Raw genomic sequence first — 20687 nt, 5'->3', positions numbered from 1 at the left:
TTATAGACATGTTTTGAAACCACCACAGAGTATCACTTCCTTCATGATATGGGGAAAGCTCTCTAGAAGCTCTCAAAAGCTCTCCAAGGGCAGAGAGATTCCCGCTGAAAAGGAAAGCTTGATTAGAATATAAAGGAGCAGAGCTCCCTTTTCACCCCTTGGTAGTGACTGCTGAGAAAGCATTGGGAATCTCAGAATAAAAGGATTCTCTCTGTTTTACCTGTGGACACCTCCTAACTCCCGTATTAAATGAATCAGTTTTGATAGTTCCTCAGAGTCCCTCAGGACAACAAATTTAGTGATGAGAATTGAGGGGAAGGGAGGCGCTTGTTAAAATCCATATTCCCAGGGCACAGTCAGAGCTTCTGAATGAGAGGCAGCACTTGGAATCTGTCTTCTAAACACATACCTTGATGTAATTCTGATATGGACCAGAAGCACCGTCCTTTATAAAGAATGGAATTTGCCTTGTTTTAAGTCATGTACTGACCTGATGCTACTTGGCTTCCTGAAATTCTTATTTTTATTAAGAATTTGAGTTCCTCAAGCAATAATTTGGCCTTACAGGATCTTTAAGAAACAGAAATCCATTCAAGCTAATATAAATAAAAATAATAACTTTATTGGGGGCATGTGGAGGTTTCTATGGAAACAGCCAAGCCCCGTGAAGGATTGGAACCAGGAACTAGAAAGCAAGGCCTTTGCTCATTCCCTGATCTTCTTGCTTTTCCCACACATCTGGTTCATTTTTTTTGCCTGCATAGTGAAAGGACCACCCTAGGCAGGTCTGTGTGTTTCTCTACTCAGGCCCTAGACTGCCTGCTTGGAGTATGCTAATCACACATTCTTAAACAAGAGAATCTGATTGGCTCAACCTAGGCCAGTTATGTACCTCTGGTCCAATCAGCTGTGGCCAGGTGGGTCCCCTGCCCAATCAGAAGGTTCTTTGTAATAATGGAGCTGGAAGAAATGAAAAGTATGCCAGGGTCGGTTTCCCGTTAAACTGCGGCCACTTTTGATAATGTAGTCACTGTCATTTTTTTCCCTGACCGTGTTCTAGAACAGGGGTCAGCAAACTACTTGTACTGGTCCCACCGCCTATTTTTATAAATAAAGATTTATTGGAACACTTGCGTGTGGGCTGCTTTCCCGCTACAGTGGTGGGGTTGAGTAGTGGATACAGAAACTGTCCCACAAAGTCTATGATATTTACCATTTGGCCCTTTACAGAAAAAGTTTGCTGGTCCCTGCTCTGGAGCTTGATTCACTTCTATCTCTAAATTGTTACTAACGCTTCGTGTGTGTCAGTTCTGTTTTCCTCCAGCCGATACAGGGGAATTTTCCAAAGTTTGCTCCTTTGTATACCACTCGCAGAAGGTAAGGGGTGCCCTCTGGTGCTGGCTTATCTCCCCTCTCCCCCTGGGGCTTAGGATAGCGCTAGGCACTGAGAACCTTCACACATCCCTGTTGATTGACTGAAAAATAACTATTGCTACAAAGGCAACAGTGTTTTCTATAATGTGCGAAGTGCGTAGTATTGATGATTTACAAGATGATTTTAATTTAGTAGTTGAGGTTTTTTTTAGGGGGCACAAAGATGCAATATGAAATAAAATTAAATCACAGCATGATAGGGTTATTCTCTGTTTCCTCTTAGTCTTTCTAATTACTTGAACCAGAAAGTCTCATTTGATGACAGTATGCCATTAATAGCTAACATTTGCAAATATCATTTTTTTCCTTAAACAAGGAAAAAACACAGGGCCTGGCTTGGAACCTTCAGCAGTCAGCAGTCTCTGGCTAGGATTTCCTCGCACTGCATTGCTTTTATTTATTTTTATGCTCATCTCCCATTTATGGCTCGTGATACTGGCTTGCCAGTAATGGTGGTGATATAGTTTCCTTTTCAGATAAATTTAGTTAAGTAAAGATGTGACTAGACTTCAAAAATACGAAGTAAATACCACTTTAGGTGGTAGGAAAAAAATGTGAAAAAGCCCTGTGTGTGATTGATCGAAGTTTGGGAATGTCTGCCCTAGAGTATCTGACATAGATACAAAGCAGTCCCAGGGGCCAGAAGGAGGAGTGAGCCGTTTGGTTTAAGTGGATAATTGAGAGATATAGAAGAAGGTAACTTCTGAGCTGAATCTCTGATTCTCTGATCGGTGAGAGAATGTGGAAGGACACTGCAGGCAGTAGGAATAGAACAGCCAAAGGAAAAGAAAGAACAGGTTGTGGTCATGGAATTGTTTGGTTCCTGGAGCCACTAGGGGACCTGAAGTATTTGAGTAGCATGGGCAGATCTGCATTTTCAGAACAATCGTTAGCTCGAGCAGGTGAATCTCTCAGCCTCAGTTTGTTTATCTGTAGAATGGGGGTAACCGGAACAGATGTGGAATGTCCAGTCCTGCCTTTGGTGCATGGGGAAATTCCCAGCCATCTGTCCTGTTTCTCCTTCAGGACAGGGACTGAGATGTCTTATCACGATGCATTGACATTCAGGGATATGCAGGGCCCCTCCTCTGGATTCTCAGGGTGGTGGTGGGGTGGGGTGTTCACAGGTATTCAGGATTGTTAGTTGGTACCTTGAACCAGTGCTGATGGGGCAGTGGGGCTGTCCATACTGGAAGCCAGCTCAGCACTGAGCCCCTCCTGTGTCCCCTGGGGTCCTCTCAGTTGAAGGTCTGCTTTCACCCACCTCCAGTCCCGCCACCCTTTCGCCTCTGGCCAAGTCACCTCCCTGCCTTCTCCCTGCACTTGCCCCAGCCACGGCCTTCTTGGGAATCTGAGAGCAGAAAATCCCTATCTCCATTCTACTCTGTCTTAGTGGAGCCATTGCTTCTGCCTTGGGGGAAGGCTAACGAAGGAGAAACAGCTCTGGGTACCAGTGATAGAGCAGAGGGAGATGGGAAATAAACCCAAGACTGCACATCACCCTGCCACGCGAGCGTGGGCTCTGCCATGAGGATCAAGTAAATGCCCGGCCGGCAGGACCTGCTCAGCTTGGTAGCTCTTATTTCTGTGGTGAGGCTTGGGGAGGAAGAGGTTGGGAAGGTCCTCTTGCTGTGCGTCAGGAGCTTTCTTCCTAAGGGCTCCAAATTCATGGGTCTGCGTTGCCCATGGCCACCCCTGATGAGAGGAAAGATGAGGAGGGAGGAGACATGCCTCTGTGTGGGCCGGTGAGCTCAGCCAGAGCGTCCAAGCAGGTGTCCAGTCAGGGCTGTTCCGTTAGGGTAGGATGTGTCCAGCTGCCCGCCTGCCCAAGGCTTCCTCTGTGCAGTTGCTCCCTCTGGCCCCAGGCTTCTGTCACCTTCCTTGGTCCTCTAGCTGAGTCAGGTGTGAGCAGTTCATTTCCCCAACCACCTCAACTGCTTGAGGATTCTTCTGGAGCTCTCGGCAAGTGGAGTGTTTAAAGGCAGAGAGACCTTGAAGTCAGGTAAACCTGAGTTCAAATCCTGGCTCTGTTCCTAACTGAATTTGTGGTGTGACAGGCAGCTTACCTTCCCCGAGCCCTCGTCTCCTATGGAATTGGGCTTTAAAAAGAAAAAAAAAACTAATTAATTTATTTAAAAACTTTTATTTATTTATTTACTTGAAATTGATACACAATTGATACAATATTCTATAAATTATAAGGGTACAATATATTGTACAATATTGTACAATATATCTGTGTAGCTCATTTTATACATAATTGTACTTCTTAATCCCCCACCTCTGTATTGCCCCTTCTCCCTTGAAATGGGGTTCTCAATGGTACCTACTCCCTAGGGAAGACCCTAAGTAAATGAGAAATAATAAGTGAAAACCACTCATTGTCTGGTGCATGGATAAGTGCTCAAATTGTCATGGTGATTGATATTATTGCCTGCAAAATAGCTGACACAGTGCATACAGTCCATACTTACTTCGGTCTGATTGCTTCTTCCTCCAGGAAGCCTTCTAGGAAGCCCCCAGACCAGGTTAGGTCTCGTACCATGTGGTCCTGCCCCGTGCTCCCTAAGAGGCTTCTGGAGAACAGTACCTGCTGGTCACTGTTCCCTCTGGCATAGTGACAGCCAGTAAAAATAATGATGTGTCACGAGCCACACTGATTAACATGCTCTGATTGCGACCACAGCTGCATGGAAGGGAGCCCCAGCACAACAGGAGAGGATGTTAAAATATTACATTAATCATCCCGGTAATTAATGTCCAAAATCTTCCTTCCTCCCTGGAAGGCAGGGTCAGAGAACGTGCCTGCTCATCTCTTGACGTTTCCCCAGGGCTTAACAGGCTCTTCATGAAGATTAAATAACTGAAAAATAAAGGAACAATTGCCCCAAATGCAGTCTTATCAGGAATTCACTCGTGCTTTCCGTCCCCAAATACTTACTGACCATCTCCTGTGTGCCAGGCCCTATTCCAGGTTCTTGGGCTACACCAGTGAGCAAAACAGGCCAAGATCCTTAAAGACACTTGCCCTCGTGGGGTTTATATTCTAGTCACGTTTGGTTGGGCATTGATACGTATCCCAAAGAGGTACCCCAGTACCTGCTCATGGCTCTTGGAACCCTCCTCTGATGAATTTTTATTTAATTTGAGTTTTTTTAGTGATATTTTTTAAACTGAAAGTGTAGTTGATTTATGATGCTGTGTTAGTTTCAGGTGTACAGCTAAGTGATTCGATTCGTTCTTTCCCGTTACTGGTTTTTACAAGATTCTTTTCAGGTTCTTTTCCATTATAGGTTATTACAGGATACTGAAGGTAGTTCCCTGTGCTCTACAGCAGGCCCTTGCTATTTATCTATTTTCCATATAGTAGTGTGTATCTGCTAATCCCAAACTCCTAATTTATCCCTTCCCACCCTCTTCTACCACCCCAGGTAACCATAAGTTTGTTTTCTGTCTGTGTGTCTGTTTCTGTTTGGGAGCCATCCTCTCTTTATTGGGTGTGAAGTCTGTGGGAAATGTCATGTATCGGATCGGCATCCACACAGGGCGTGTGGACACAGCTTGGGGCAGATTTGAATGCACATCAGCTGCCTTCCCCTGGCCCCTTCGACGGCGCTGACCTGCCTTTTCTTTCCCCAGGTCATGCTCTCAGAGCGGAAGGGCACCGATGAGCTGTACGCCGTGAAGATCCTGAAGAAGGACGTGGTCATCCAGGACGACGACGTGGAGTGCACGATGGTGGAGAAGCGGGTGCTGGCCCTGGCCGGGAAGCCGCCGTTCCTGACGCAGCTCCACTCCTGCTTCCAGACCATGGTAACCTGTCCAGGGGCCCGGGCCACTCCACCTCTGGGGCTCGCCAGGCTTTGGCCACAGCTGTCCCAGCAGCGGCCACCCCAAAGAGACCCCTGGGCCCTTGCCATCCTAGAGCCAGGAAGCTGCTGGGCCCGGGGACCGCTGCGGAGAATTTCCGAGGTTGACGCTGAGAAGTGCGCTCCCCGGAGGCAGATGCTGTTTCAACAAAGATAAAGGAACTCAGGCAATTGGTTTTATAACCAACAGAGCGGGGACCTCCCTCTGGCAGCAAGAGGTGACTTGAGGACAGGAGCTCAGGACTTTCAGTCTCACAGTATGAGATGGACCAGCAGGACTTAGAGCTGGGAATGAGTACAAAGGTCTTCATGGGGCCCCCAGGAGGGTTGTGGTCGGCCCTCCAGACCCTTTGGATAAATGCATGAGTTCATGCTGCAGGTTACGTGGACCTTGGAGGAGGGGTTGCCTGGGAACACAGCCCTCAGAGAACCCCGGGGCAGGGGGCACAGCCTGGGCAGGGGCTAGTGAGCTCAGAGCCAGGCTCCTAAGAAGAGAGGAGGGCATTTGTGTACCATCTGCTGTTGACTGTGATTCTAACTTTATCTGTGAGAGTAAGCGATGTCCCTTCAAGTAACCTTTTCCCTGTTCAGACTAGACCTTGGTCTCTGTACCTAAGGCGTGAAGGGTGGCAGGGCAGATTCCAAATGCAAAGAGATACAAACTTAATTCTTGCTTTGGGAGCTTCCAAGGGCCAAAGGCTTAGTGTCTTGAAGATGCTTTAAGGGAGCTTTGAGATTTTTTTTTGACTCTTTCCAGTTCTCACCTTACATCTTGATTTTACAGCCCAACTCCCCCACGTGAAATGGGACGCTATTGCACATTGCATGTGCTTTAAAGCTTCGGACTTCCTCTCTTCCTGGACGTCACATCCTGTGCTCTGCTAAGTTAGATTGAGTACCCCCCAGCCTTGAAAGACCAAGAACTGGGTTGGGGGTGGGTTTTCTCAGTGCAGACCACACACCAGGCATAGAACTGGAAGGGTGCAGAGCTGGAACCCGGCTCCTTCCCTGTTCTAGGTAGTCTCCTGATGTACATTGGGGTCAGAGAGACCTGGGTTCAGATCCTGGCTTTGTCATTTTCTGGCTGAGTGGCCTTGGGAACACCTCTCCAGGGCCTCAGTCTCCTCATCTGTAAAATGGATGCGATAATAGTAGCGACGTCCAGGGTTGCCGTGAGGAGGAAATGAGATAACACATGAGAAGCATTTAACACGGTGCTTGGTACCTGATAAACGTTCATCAGTGTTGGTCATCCACTTCACAAACTTTCAGCATCGGCCTTGGCCTTGACCAAGTGCTGAGGAATAGAGCGGGGTGCGCTAAGTCCTATTTCTGAAAAGGTTATGGTCTTAGAGCAAAGGAAACAGACACAGGGATAATTACAAACCAACGCAGTAGAAGCTGTGACCACAGAGCCAACAGCGGTGAGCAGGTTTGCAGATTGTCGCCTGATCGCCATCGGGACATCGTGTTTTTGGTGGAGGGGTGACTTTTTGCTGGGGCTAGTTCCCCAAACCCCTGACGGTCTCCCTACCACAGACCATGGAGGCAGGGAACATTCTAGGAAAATGGGTACAGAATTCCCTGCAGGGGCCTTGGCCCACCAGTCCCTTGTTGGGATCTGGTGGTGACAAGGGACCGTGAGCTCCATTGCAGGCAGAGTAAGAGCTGGAATCATATTCGCCAGCGTGTACAGCCTGCACCACCGTGCAGGATGGTCCCAGGTAGTTTGAAGGGCGATTCTGGGTGCTGCGTGTATTTTACATGACATTCTTTTCAGTTCACTTTATGTTCTTTTGAGTACCTCCAGGAGAGTCTTTTCATTTGGTGCTAGGTTGCCCCTTGGCATCTTTCTAACACTTGTCTTTTTTAAGGAAGAGGGAGGATTAAGCTTCAGATTACTGAGCTTTGGCAAGCAGCAGTTTCTAGGTCATTGTTTTGCTTTTGTTTTAGTAATTTTTTTTTACAGATTTCTTCTCCTTTGTGACAGCACTATATAGGTTCTATTTTTTAATTTTGAAATATTATAAAACAAATGCAGAAAAGCATACATAATAGGTGTTTTAATTATGAGTTATTACAAGGATAAGTTCCTTATAACATCTCTCAGGTCAAGAAGGAATTTTGGCAGCCGCTCTAGAAGCTTCTCTACGTCCTAATCTCAAGCTCCCCCCAAATGGTAGCTTGACTTCCTTGCGTGTCTCTATAGCTTTATCACTTAAGGTTTATCATCTCTTGATAAGATAGTTTACTGCTTCCTGGTTTTAGAAATTTGATGTGTCTTTTAATTTCCCTCTCCATTCCTTCCAGCCTTTTTTTTTTTTTTTTTTTTTTTAATCTGCTAAAGATCCTGGACCGTTAGGCACAACAACGTTTTCACAGTCTGGATTTTGCTGATTGCGCGGTTTGGGAGCCTCTCCAGCATTTCCTCTGTCTTCTGTGTTTTCTGCAAATCAGGTAGCTAGATCTAGAGGCTTGGTCAGACTCAGGTTTGAGCCCTTTAGCAGGACCATGGGTGGCTGTGTGTTTTTTCATCCAAAGGCACATATTGTCCGATTGTCTCTTTTTGTGATGTTGGCAACCTAGTGATGCTCCGGGCCTAGGTCCATGAATTTATTAAGGATTGTGAGATGGTGATACCCTAATTCGGTCATTTCTTTTCATTCATTGCTTGGGATGCTGTTACAAAGAGAGGCTTCCTTCATCTATTGCCTGGTCCCCTTGGTTGTACAATTTATTCAAGAAAGGCAGGATAGATGCTTGATTCTTTTCAGTTATTTAACAGTCTCCATGAATTGATTCATTATTATGCTCCAAAGTTTGCTTTTAAAATAAAATTTTTGAGTAAAAGAATAGAATCAATGTAAAGAAAAATACTAAGTGAGCAATAATTCACATCAGACGGGGCTCGGCAAAGATCGGGAAAGGGGTATATCTTACTAGCACAATCTCTAGCTTTCCCTTGGGGAGATCAGGCCTAAACATGAAGCCAGTAGTGACAGAGACAGGATTAGACTAGACTTTCAGGCCTCTGGACGCTCTCATTCCCACATCTGCCCTTTTCTCCATTGGTGGTTCCCAAATTGACTCACGGACATCAATCATCAGATGAAGGACAGTCTCCATGGTGAGTAGACTGAGAAGGAGAGCATGTTCTCAAGGAAGAGACCTGCGCTAACTCGGAACAGCAGTTTTCAATTTCAGTTGGATGTGTTGAGACGGAGGGAAACTGGTCAATTGTGGCTGATATTCATGCAAGTACAATATCTTCATTTGCGATTTACCGTTTTAAACATAGCTGAGTGGAGTGGATTTGAGGCTGTTCTTTGAATTCTGAGCCACCTCACTCTCTTGCATCTCAGCATGCTCTCTGGAATTGGAGAGGAGGGCCTGGGTGTCCATGGAAGTGGTGCAGCATCCTCGGTCCCCTCCAGGAGTTGTCACCTGCCAGGGGAAGAGAGATTAAGGGCCGAGGGAGCGTAGAATGTCATTCCGTGGGTTTGCATCTTGGGTGGGGATGAAAATTGACTCGCAGTCTCCAACTCAGCCAGGCCAGGGGTGGAACAGATTGCTTTCTAGTTGGTGAGGATCAGATGAAATAGTTACACTGTCTCGAGGGGCTATATTGTTTGGGGTGGGGGATGTGTAACTTTAAATATTCAGGGTTTCGCTCGGGGTGGGGAGATGCCAAGCACGAGGCCCTGGGGAGCTGAGCAGGGGAGGGGAGGGGCCCCACCAGGGACCCCACCCATCTCATGTGTACTCAGCAGCAGATGCTCATTGAGTGAAAGGTGCCAATTAAAATTTTTTTTCTGCTTGGCTTTTTTAATATATTTTATATATATATTAGTTTTATATAAATTAAATTTATTTCAAAGATCTCCTAATGCCGCCTATATGTGAGGCACAAAACCGACAATCTTAAGCCACATACATGACAGCCCTTGGATGGGTCCTAACATCATCCCCACTTTGCAGACAAGGGCACTGAGGCCATACAGCTAGCATATTTCAGGGCCCGGATTGGAAGGCAGGCAGCCTGGCTCTAAGGGGCTTTACCCTTAACACCTACACTCTGAGGTCTTCTGAGTGTGGGTTACCTGACCCCTGTGGGGTGGAACCGCCAGCGGCCAGCCTGCCTCCAGGCTCCAGCGGACCTGACCGCATCCTTTCCCTGCTCCAGAAAGCACGTGGGGCTTCATCCCTCGGCTCTCCCAGCCCTGTAGTGGATCCGACTTTCCATCTGAGCATCTCCCGTCGTGGGGGTCTTCGAAAACTCTGTTTTCATTCCAGTCTCACAAAAAAAATCTTGCAGTGGAAGGGATGATCCGTCATCCCACTGTGCAGGTGAAAAGATTGAGGAGCTGGGGCATTGGGTAATTTTCCCGAGACACAGCATAGGATCACAGGCCCACTGAACCAGAGCCCACGCTTCTGTTAGTGCATTCTGTTCAGCTGTGAACAAAATGGCCTTAACAGGGATGATGAAAACAACAAAAGACGCCAGCTGGTGTCCGTGGGCACCTGAGTGTGTGTCAGGCCCCGTGCTCCGTGCCCCACAGGTAACCTCTCATTTCAGCCTCCTGTCATTTCGACTGGGTGGGTCCTGTTACTACCCCCAATTTATAGACAAGCACGCTGATACTCAGAGAAGTTAAATTACTTGAGTGATGCCACATGGTAGGTAGGGGCGGCGCTGGGATTTTTCCTGCAAGATTCTAGAACCCTGAACCCCAAAGCCTTGCTGTTCTGCCCTCTGCCTTACCTCCAGGTTCTTTTTTCTGGTTTCTACATTATCCTCACTTTCGTGATCACATCTAATTTCCACAAGAACACCATAAGCGCGTATTACTGTCCACAGCTCCACACAAAGGAAACCGACCCTCAGGAACTGGAAATGGCTCAGGTCACGCAGTCGGTAGGTGACAGGTTTCCTCACGCCCCCTCCCCGGTGTTCTTTCTACTATGAAAGAATCACTGACTTTCCCCACAAGGATATTGTGATGATTGGAAAGATTTTATGGTGGGAGTGATTTTCAAACTTAGGGAGCCCTGCATATAGATGAAACAATCCACTGTGAGCCTGGTTCACATGAGCAAGAGGGCCACACCCCTTTGGGAGGAAGGCCCATGCAAGTGGTCGTCCCTGTTTTGACGCTTACCTTGTAGAGCTGCATATGCTCTGACCCCCTGATGGATGCTCCAGAGGTGGGGGCAGCTGGGCAAGAGTAGGCAGTACCCCTCAAGCCAGCATCCCTAAAAGTCAGATCGTTCCTGCCAGTCTGCAGACGGTATTACTGCTTATTGATTCTGTCAACAGATGTTTATTTGTTGACATAAATGTGTCAGGACCCAGCTGCATCACTGTGAGGGTACATGAACAAAAGAGAGAAAGTGCCCTGGTCCTTGGGAAATTTACATTCGCAGAGAAGAGAGACAGATAATAAGCAGTAATGACCAAAAGTAAAGGGGAGAGAGATGGACGGATGAAGACAGAGAGGTGCTATTTTTGATTGGATGATCGAGGATGGTCCTTCTGATGAGGATGACATTTGAGCAAAGACCAGAGCAAAGGAGGGAGCGAGGCATGTGGATACCCAGGGGCAAAGTGTTCTAGGCAGCAGGAAGAGTGAGTGTAAATGCCCCAGGCAGGGACATGCTCCGCGTGTTTGAGGAGCAGCAAGGAGGCCAGTGTCGCCTGAGTGGAGTGTCATTTTGCGTTTCATGACCCAGAATTCCTTTGTGAATTCAGCTCCCTTTAAAAAAAAAATGACAAATCTCTATAACATGCTGCAAATTTGATATGTTTTTCTTGCTGGAGACTTGAAATTTGGAAGATAAAAGATCCTTTGTAAAATAAAAAAAAAAATCTTGAAGGTGGTCAGAATAGATAAAAAGGGGAAAGGACACCCCACCAATCTACAGAACAGTTTTTGTCATTCTTAAAATGATGCAAATTCAATTTCTAAAACCTTGCTGGGAAAAGCGAAGTTACATCAGAAATATTCTTAGACAACTGGATTTTTTAAATCCTTGGAAAATATGCCTGGCACAATGTTAACAGAAAATGTAAGATATTAAATTCCATTTAAGAGAGGATTCTGAATATGTTAAAATTGAATTTGCACATGGAAAAGAATCAGAGACACAGACTGATTTGATTTAGGGAGGGGCCTGTGGGTAATTGTCTTTGTTTTGAATTTCTATTAATTCCGAAGTGTCTATAATAAAACACTTTGAAAGCGCTGAATGCCGCAAGATGGCAAAAGTTGCTACTCAAATACATGGATGCAAGAGCCATCAGAAGGGGGTTGAATTTTTACAGAATTGCTCTTTAGATGAACTGGTCTTAGGAGAATGGGGTTTAGGCAAATTGTTCTAGAAGCACAAAGGGATAAACATGAGCTTCTCAGTCAAATAAATCCGGGTCTGTGATTACTGGCTGTGTGACCTCCAGGAAGTCACTTAATATCTGAATATTGGTTACTTCGTCTTTCAAGTGGCATAATAAGTGAGGATTAAAAGTGCAGAATAAACAATAAATGGAGGCTACCTGCATTATTCAAGCTGGGCTGCAGGGGCACCTGGCCGCATAGGCACAAAAGGACTATGTTTCCTCCAGTCCTTTTGCCATTTTTCCCGGGGACAATTGTCAGCCCTGCACATGCATGCAGTTTCCCCACTGCCAGTGGGCACAGGCAGTTAAGTCTCCTTAGCAAAACATCTATTTTAAATGTTTTCTTTTCAATTGAACATATGCACTTCTTCTTTTTTTTTTTTAAATAGAATTAGATTTTATGAGTCATTGAAGGATACAAGTTACTTCCTCCCCAAATTTTGTTGCCGTGGCCCAGCGAGAACTCTGCTGCAAGGCATGCTGGGAGGGGCATCGACTCCCAGAATGCAGGAGGGAACAGGGAGGGAGATGAGGATGCTTCCACTTGTAGAGCTGGCCCCTGATGGCGTGCCTGTTGAGCACTGAGAGTGCCCGGAGGGTCCTGGTAACAGGGTCAACCCTGGGTTGACAGCAGTATCCAAGGATACGGTTTATGGTAAGGGTGTCGCTGTAAGAAGCTCTTGCTGGTGGTCTCAGTCAGCCATGGTTGAGTTGCAAGAGACAGAATACCCCCTCCTCCAAACTAGCTGATGTTAAAATATATATATATATATATATATATATATGAAGGAAACAACCCAAAGGCAAAGATGTACCTAAGCCTCGTGAGGAATTAGAATCTGTAACTTCAAAACTTTCTAGACTAGATCTCTGTTTCTTTCTCCTTACTTTGTTCTTCCCTGCTGTGGTAACGTGGCTTCCTGAGCCCCTTACTAACATGTGCCTGTCCATCAAATTCCCCGATTTCCAATTCATACTCAGGAAACAGAATCTGATTGGTTCAGCAGAGGTCAGATGTTTTATTCCCAGCCCAGTGAGCTGGTAACTGGCTACTAATTCTAGGAACCTTTAAGAAGGTGTTGTATCTACAGGGAAGGAATAATTGGTGCTCTTTTCAGGTGGGAGATGTCATCTTGAGTCCAAGAAGACCAGCTGGAGCAGCTGGAGCAGGACATAGCCTGTATAAACATGGTATTCAGTGCCTCCAAGGAGAGGAAGCTGGAGAGAGCTTGATAGGTGTCTGGGTCTTAGGCAACTAAAGGCATCCAAGAATCTTGAGTTGTGGGAAAGGACCCGGGAATGCCACCCAGGCGTATAGAGCTGGGGCGGGTGGCAATAAACATAGCCTGCTTCCCTCTGCCTTCTTGATGATGGCCTTTGCATACTCATTCAGTAATCATAATTCCAAGGAAGAAGAGAAATGGTGCTAGCCCTTGAGAACTTTGCTGTCTGTGTGGAAGGGCAAGGCGTAGGAAGCTTTAAAAAAGTGAGAGGATCATGGAGTTGCCTGAATCTGGTGGTGATTCTTAGGCTGAAGAATACAGGAAGAGGAGTTGTGTGTGATGCCTGTCCTGGAACTTGGTCGCGCACACTCACGTGAGTGGCTCTGAGAGTTTGCATGAGCTCCGTGTGCATCACTGTGACATCTTTGCAAACCCTTACTGGAGCAGGAGCTATTATTACCCCTCTCGGAAGGCAGGGGATGTTTCAGTACTGATGCAAAGTCTCAGACTGAGTAAGCAGTCTGAGTGGGACTTGAACCCAGGGCTAGCTCATGCCACGGCAAGGGCTCTTAACAGCACAGCTTCTCGAGAGAAACAGATGGATCTGTTCACAGGCAGGATTAATTCACCGACCAGCTTGGAAAATCACTAAAGATCATTAAATAGATAAACGCTTACTGCAGCTCACTCTAGAGCAGGATCCATGCTCTTAGAGTTGCCCACTTTGTTGATTTTCTCTGTCCATGGTATCTTATTAAAAGTGGCAGGTGTCCCCTTGGCAGTCACAGTGGGCATCGTGTCACATCTTTCTTTCAGCTGTCTTGGAGGAACAATAATGCTGTCTCTGAACTCCCTGCGCTGTCCAGGGCCCCCCAGGTGAATTCTGCACACCCCATCTTGTCATTGTTTTAAACCAGACTCTCCTTGTACTCACACTCAAATTTGAGAAATTCTGTTCAACCATTTGGCATGCTGCAGTGACAGATTTTTTTTTTTTTTAAATATTAAGCATTTATTGGCCCACAGTTTCGGTGGATCAGAATTTCAAGAGGGGTCTAGCCGGGTGTTCTGGATCACAGTTTCTCATGAGGTTGCCATAAGATGTCAGCTGGGGCTGTCATCATCTGAAGCTTGACTAGGGGCAGGCGGGTCCATGCCCAAGACAGCTTCTTCATGTGGCTGGCAAGGTGGTACCGGCTGTTGGCAGGAGACCTTACTTAGTTCGTCACTATGTAGCCCCCTCCATAGTGTGACTTGAGCGTCCTTGTGATATAGCATCTGGTTTCCCTAGAAAATATTTCAGGAAATCAAGTTGGAAGTGGCACTGTCTTTTATATCCCAGTCTCAGAATTTGCACACCATCACTTCCTCTGTATTTTACCGATCACAAAGACCAATCCTGGTACAGTGTGAGGGAGGATTATGCAAGGGCATGAATACCAAGAGGCAAAGGTCACATTGGATGCTGGCTACCACACTCCTTCTCTCAGAGCTTTTAATTTTTTCTTAGCTCACCTAATTCAGCTCTCTGCTGATATGTGATCTTCTTGAAGATCTTTCTATCTATTTAATATAGACTCCTCTTGCTCTATGATCTTCTAACCCATTACCCTGCAATGCTTCTATAGCATTTATCATTGCCTGATATTATATTATTTATTCCTTTATGCATTTGTTTTCATATCACCTATTCCCCAGACTTCATGATGGGAGACACTTTGGACAGACAGATATTTAATTGTATTTATTTACTGATTGAATATGCGAGGTAACGGAGAAAGGAAATTTAAAACAAACGGAAGTCGTTTCATGCCGAGGGGACAGGGGCGGTGTGTGATGAAGAATAGCAGCACACACGCTAACAGTTTGGAAGACACACTTTGAAAGTTGAGCAGACTGGCAAGTTTGAAGAGAAAGATGGTGAGCTTGCCTCTCGGAGTGTTTAATTGGAGTTGACAGTGGAACACCCACGTAGAAACGTCCTGTAGCCAGCTGGAGCTGACTGGAGCTCAGGAGAAAGGGAGAGGAGAGAAATTGAAGTCAAGATTCATCAGCCCTGAGAGATGAGAGCTGATGTTTTGAGCCGTGACAAGTCCTCTTTGGAAAAGAGAACCAAGCTGGACTTGCAGTCGGTACTCCATCTCTGCTTTGATGTCCAAGTAAGAGAGGCCAGCAAATAGGTCCTACTTAAAACCCAATGCGTCTGACTGTCAGAAGGATCTTTTGAAGCCTTAGAATAATTTAATAGGAAAAGTGGGGAGCAAAGTCCAGTTTCAGGGCACCGTAGGGGAGGGGAATAATTATGTCAGAATTGGAGGCAGCGGGGAGGGCCATTTCGTGAGCTGCAGTCCCCCAGGCTCTCTCTCTGTGCCTCCCGTGCAATTTCTCTGAATGCTCTGTACCTTAGATTATGATTTGAGTTCATTGTCTGTTTGTTTTAACCAAGATTCTGAATTCTCTGAGGTCAAGGTCTGTAGCTTCTTATCCTTTGTGTCCCTTTAACACCTAATACCATGACTTGCAAAAATAAATGCTCAGTAAAAGTTCTAAAATTGACTTCTCTGCTCAAGACTGGCTCTGGGTTGCCATTGGCAGTGTTTCCCAACTTCTCATGTTCCCTGCTTTGGAGTGGGAGATGAACTTGGTAGTACAGGGACAAATTAATTGCATTTGTTTTCAGAATAAGTCACTTAAGGGATTGATGCACCCAAACCTGGACTGGTCAAAGCAGAGTTAATAGACTTCAGATAAGCCTTATATTTTTTGCAGAGACAACGAATCTCCATGTATGACTTTGGTATGAAGTTTGAAAATGTTGAAATAACTGTATTTAAGTTAAAAAAAAAAAAAGGAGAGTTAATACGATATTTTTAAATCAGTAAAGTTTAGTAGATGAGTTAGACAAGTGTGGTAAAGATCTTGAAGCCAGGAAGTGAGAAGACCGAACTTTGGGTTGATGGCCAGATCTAGACCAAATCTGCTGACCATCATCTGGGCCACCTGTGCCTTCCTCCCATCTCCTCTTTTGTAACTCCCTGCCGTCTATGCTTCCTCGCCAGCAGTAATAGCCATAAAATCAGGGGCTTCAAGTGCTAGTTATATTTTTTACAATATGCATTAAAACAAACACAGAACTGTAAGGGTAAAAACATATGCAACCATAGCCCACCTAAAATTACCTCCCACCCCATTTTGGGAAACACTGCCATTTGGAGGTTTATCTGGTCTCACTCGTCTGGGGAATCCTTAACATCGGGCACCATGGCTTATTCACAGCGGCATCTCTAGCAGTAGAACAGCCTGGCTTAGAGTGGGCATCATTAAGTGTTTGTCCGGAAGAATGAAATGGACAGCAGAATGCCAGCTTTAATGTTTAAGAGCTGAAGTGCTGGTGTGCCGAAGCCACAGTAAGCACAGTTCAGAGACCACAGAGCTCAGGGTTTCTCCGCACACAGTTAGTGGTAGAAACAGACCACAGAACGTGGCATTACCCACCGTGGAGTTCTCTCCCCGATGTTGAGATTCTGACTAATGAGTTTGGGGGGGCAAGTTGAGTTCTTCCAAGCAGAAAGCAAGCAACTGAAATCTCTCCCTTACTTTCTTCTCTCTCTCTGTGGCCGATGCCATCTGCTAGTTTTAAAAATAATTTTTAAAGCAAGTGTTTTGGTTCTCTTCAACGTGCAGCAAAGACAGATGCTATTTTTAGGCTTGTTTTATATCAAAAAAAAAACAAAAAAAACCCAAAGAACCAGGGCTGGGTGTCGGCAGTTCTGGCTGACTGTCTCTGCTCTGCCACTAACTTCTAAGTGACCTTTTTGCAAATCTCATATGCTTTGGACGCTGAGAACAGAAGTGATCATTCTGCCTCCCTCTCTGCCTCTCATTAGAGATGCTGACAGGGTGAAGTAGTGTCTGTCTGAGAAAGTCCTCTGACATTTCAAAAATGGTTGATTAACCCGTGCTCCTCCCCTATGACCTGCCAACTCTTCTTGATGTGTGGATGGTTTTCCACTTCCCTGCTCTTTCCCCCTGGACTGGAAGCTCCCAGGAGGGGAGGACACACCCGCACATCCATATCACAGCTAGGGTCAGAACTGCACACGGGAAGCTGAATCCTGAAGAGGTGGTGAGTGTAGACTCTGAAACCGACCTGCCCGGGTTCAAATCCTGCCAGGGGAAGTGGTAATGCTCGTCATGTTGGGTTGTTTAGAGAGACAGATGAGATAAATATATATAAAGCACTCAGCTTAGTCACATAGTAAGTGCTCACATGATGGTAGCTTTGCTTCATGGTGGTTATTGTAGTGATGACACACTCAGTCCACATTTGACAAACGCACATATGACTGTACCATATAAGAAAAAGTTGTATGCACTGTAAGGAAGATTTTTTAAATTTTACTTGTTTTTTTTCGGTTAGGGGGGGAAATGATTAAGTTTATATATTTATTGTAATGGAGACACTGGGAATTGAACCTAGGATCTCATACATGCTAAGCAGGCACTCTACCACTGAGTATAGCCTCCCCAGGAAGATTTTTTTTTTTAAATGATGGATGAAACATTTGTCGTATGGGCATCACCGTGTTAGAACACCTTACATATGTCATCTTAGTACTTACTCTGTGGGGTGGGTGAATCATGTCCAGTTTACAGGTGAAGAGAAAGTTGGAGCTTTGAGAAGTTAAGTAACCACTGTTACCCAGTTACTAAGCAGTGGAAGAAGACTTCAAATCCTATATTGATTTCATAGGGAACCTTTGCCCCAGACTTGACTTCTCCGCTGTCCCCACTCCTGGGCTTAAAACCCCGCACAGCAGCTTCATGATTTTTGACAGCAAACCTCCTTTTATATGGCGACCCGCCACCCCAACGTATAAATACAACCAAAATATATTTCACAACAGGACCAGTCCTGGAAGCCGCCCACTGTCGTGTTTACAATATCCTGTTGGTTACACATGAGTCCAGTTCGGAGTGGGAAGGGACTGCACGAGGATGTGAACGCTGGGCAGTGACAATCACAGGGAGGTGCAGGGCATCGTGGAGGCCGGCTGTTACCTGTAATGGGATTCACTTAATAGTCTCTGCTCTTTATTAAAATTAGCTGTATCTTAAACAATAATAGCCATTAAGTCACACGATGAATGTACTAATTATATTTTCCAGTACAAACGAATATAAATTTAGCATTATTAACTTTTTTTAAAAAAATTATTTATTTATTTATTTTAGCATTATTAACTTTTTAAAAAGATTGCATGTGCTCACTTCCCGGGGCACAGATACCCCACTTGGGGAAACACTGGGGCCAGCAGACAGGGGCCTGTCACGGAGTCCTGGTGGTTTTGATCCTAAATCCCAGCTGGTCCGCACTCTCCATTTAGAACCCAAGAAACCATCGAGGCTGACTTTGCTCTGTGCTCTCTCCTCCCAGGACCGCCTGTACTTTGTGATGGAGTACGTGAACGGTGGCGACCTCATGTACCACATCCAGCAAGTAGGCCGGTTCAAGGAACCTCACGCCGTGTGAGTGAGACCTTGCGCTCTGCTTTTCCCCTGGGATAAATGGGTGGGTTGTTAGTTCCTTTGGGATTTTAACAGAAGAGGGATTTTGAACACCTTGCACTTCTTCGGGAGAAATGCGTGGCCAGGGGCAAGGGGTGTTCTGCTGCGATGGGACACTTCTTTCTCTCTTGACATCAGCTAAGAAATTGAAGCTTTAATTTTTGCCCCTGGCTTATAAGGAAAGGCCCTAGAGCTTCCTCGAGGCATGTCATTGCAGGTTTTGTTTATTCATTTGCCAGGGTTTTATTGAGAGCGTACTATGTGGCAGGCCCAGAGAGTTTTTAGAAACTTGCTCAAGGTCAGAGAGATAGTGTGAGGCGGATCCCGAATTCTGACCCACATCTTCTCTGCTCATGTTTTCTGTCAGACACCACTCTCCCTCCTAGCTGCCCTCTTTCCAGGGAGATGAAGGATCCAGTTGCATTTCGGCTCTGCTCTGTGGCTCTGTGGATGGGGAGGCTGACCCTGGGTTTTTGGAAACTGTCTTCCCTGCTGAGTCCTTTCTGTCCCTGTCCATCCACAAGGCAGCCGGTCTCTTCTTTTTATGACTGTTATTTTTTTAATTTTCTTTTTTACATACAAGAGTCTTTTATCGGTCACTTATGTGCCAGGTATGAACATTAGCCAAAACAAATCACTGTTTCCACTTAGAGGAGCCTGTTTTCTCTTCCCATGGCGGTGTTTCTCCCCTAGCTCTGCAGACCCACAATCACAAGTGAAGACAGCTTTACTTACTCTAGAGCTCGGCTCCAGCAACAAGCTGATATCTTTTAGTGTCAGGCACCGTCATTAAAACCCCAGCAGGCAACCTGCAGAAAAAAAGCGTGGCAGTTCTGAACCAAAAAGTTGATCCAACTCACCCATCTACGTGGAAGTTGATAGCAACAGCTGGACCCAGGTCCTGAGATTTTATAGGGAAGGCGAGTGGCAGCTGCAGGTGTGACGCTGACCTGTGCTGTCAGAGTCTCTCCAAGTTGCTCTTGCATGTGGTTGGAGACAGTCTTTTTAGAAAACGCAAATCTCACCCCGTTTCTTCCTGCTGTTGGTGAACAGGAACGTGGCAAGTCACAGGATCAGCCACGCTAACGTCTCCTAGGGAGTTTGCCAAGCTCTTCTGGTCCCTCTAGAAAGCCCCCGGGGCTCATCCAGGGCCCCATCCTGTCACTCCAGAGGCTTGCTGGCTCCTGTCCAGTTCAGCCCCGCCCTCCCCCAGCCCCGCCCTCTCCCAGCCCGGCCCTCACCAGCCTCGCCCTCTCCCAGCCCCGCCCTCACCAGCCTCGCCCTCACCAGCCCCGCCCTCTCCCAGCCTCGATCTCTCCCAGCCTCGCCCTCTCCCAGCCCCGCTGGCGAGGTCGTGAGCGCTAATTCTGGTAGGGTTTGCTTTCTCATGCTTCCAGATCCTGCCATGGTTGTGTCTTGACACACCTCTCATGGGTTGGCTCTTCTTTTTCTTCTAACATCTAATTGAGCCCTGACACATTGTCAGAACACTTGACAAGGTTCCCCCAAAGCTCTGCCCAGCCTTTGCGGTATAACCGGGCTTTCTGATTCTCTGCCAGTCTTTTTCCTTCCAGGCCTTCGTGAAGAGCTTACACTTTAGCCAGATGCTGTTTCCAAGCCTGGCTGTGCCAGTCATTTGCTATATAGCTTGGCCAAGTTATTCCATGTCCTTAAGCTTCAGTTTCCTCATTGGCGGAACAGGGAGGTCATAGTAGCACCTGCCTCATAGGATTCGTATTACGATTTAGTCAGATAATAACCAAAAGTGATGCAAGGTCGATGGTAAGCCTTCAACAGATGTTAGCGAGCTATTATTGTTAAGATATTTTAACTTGCTATAGTCTGAAACGATCATTCTCCAGCCAGCCCATCATATCCCATGGTGTCCACCCCACCAAGCAGTGTTTGCCCACCCCCATTTTGTCCTTAAAGCAGCCTCACAGCTCTCTAAACTCTGTTCATCCACCCAAACTCTCCTGCTTCCTTTTATGAGATGTGTGGCTGACCATCCATGGTGGGACATTAATGCCCTACACCCAGTTCAATATTGTATTGAATTCTGAGAGTTGTAAAGCATATGGTGTCCTTGAATTTCTCCATTGCTTTTTTTTTTTTTTTAATTTCAGATTTTACGCTGCGGAAATTGCCATCGGTCTGTTCTTCTTACAGAGCAAGGGCATCATTTACCGGTAAGTG

General features: G+C 46.1%; 1 protein-coding gene and 1 non-coding gene across 3 annotated transcripts in view; one reads left to right on the top strand and one right to left on the bottom strand.

Annotated features, from left to right (window-relative positions):
- Window positions 1–20687, top strand: part of PRKCB (protein kinase C beta) — a 297800-nt gene that overhangs the window by 237916 nt on the left and 39197 nt on the right. For both annotated transcript variants that reach the window (XM_032460851.1, XM_032460850.1), the window contains exons 10-12: window positions 5074–5247; window positions 18361–18452; window positions 20618–20680. In XM_032460851.1, coding sequence (XP_032316742.1) covers window positions 5074–5247; window positions 18361–18452; window positions 20618–20680 — 329 coding nt within the window. The remainder of the gene's footprint in view (window positions 1–5073; window positions 5248–18360; window positions 18453–20617; window positions 20681–20687) is intronic.
- On the bottom strand, window positions 19399–19509 carry LOC116657697. The gene has a single exon (XR_004312893.1). It is a non-coding gene; the product is annotated as a small nucleolar RNA SNORA44 (small nucleolar RNA).

Source organism: Camelus ferus, chromosome 18 (assembly GCF_009834535.1).
Source record: "Camelus ferus isolate YT-003-E chromosome 18, BCGSAC_Cfer_1.0, whole genome shotgun sequence".
Lineage (NCBI taxonomy): Eukaryota > Metazoa > Chordata > Mammalia > Artiodactyla > Camelidae > Camelus > Camelus ferus.
The sequence above is the reverse complement of the archived record's forward strand: the minus strand, read 5'-3'. Positions and strand labels throughout refer to the sequence as shown.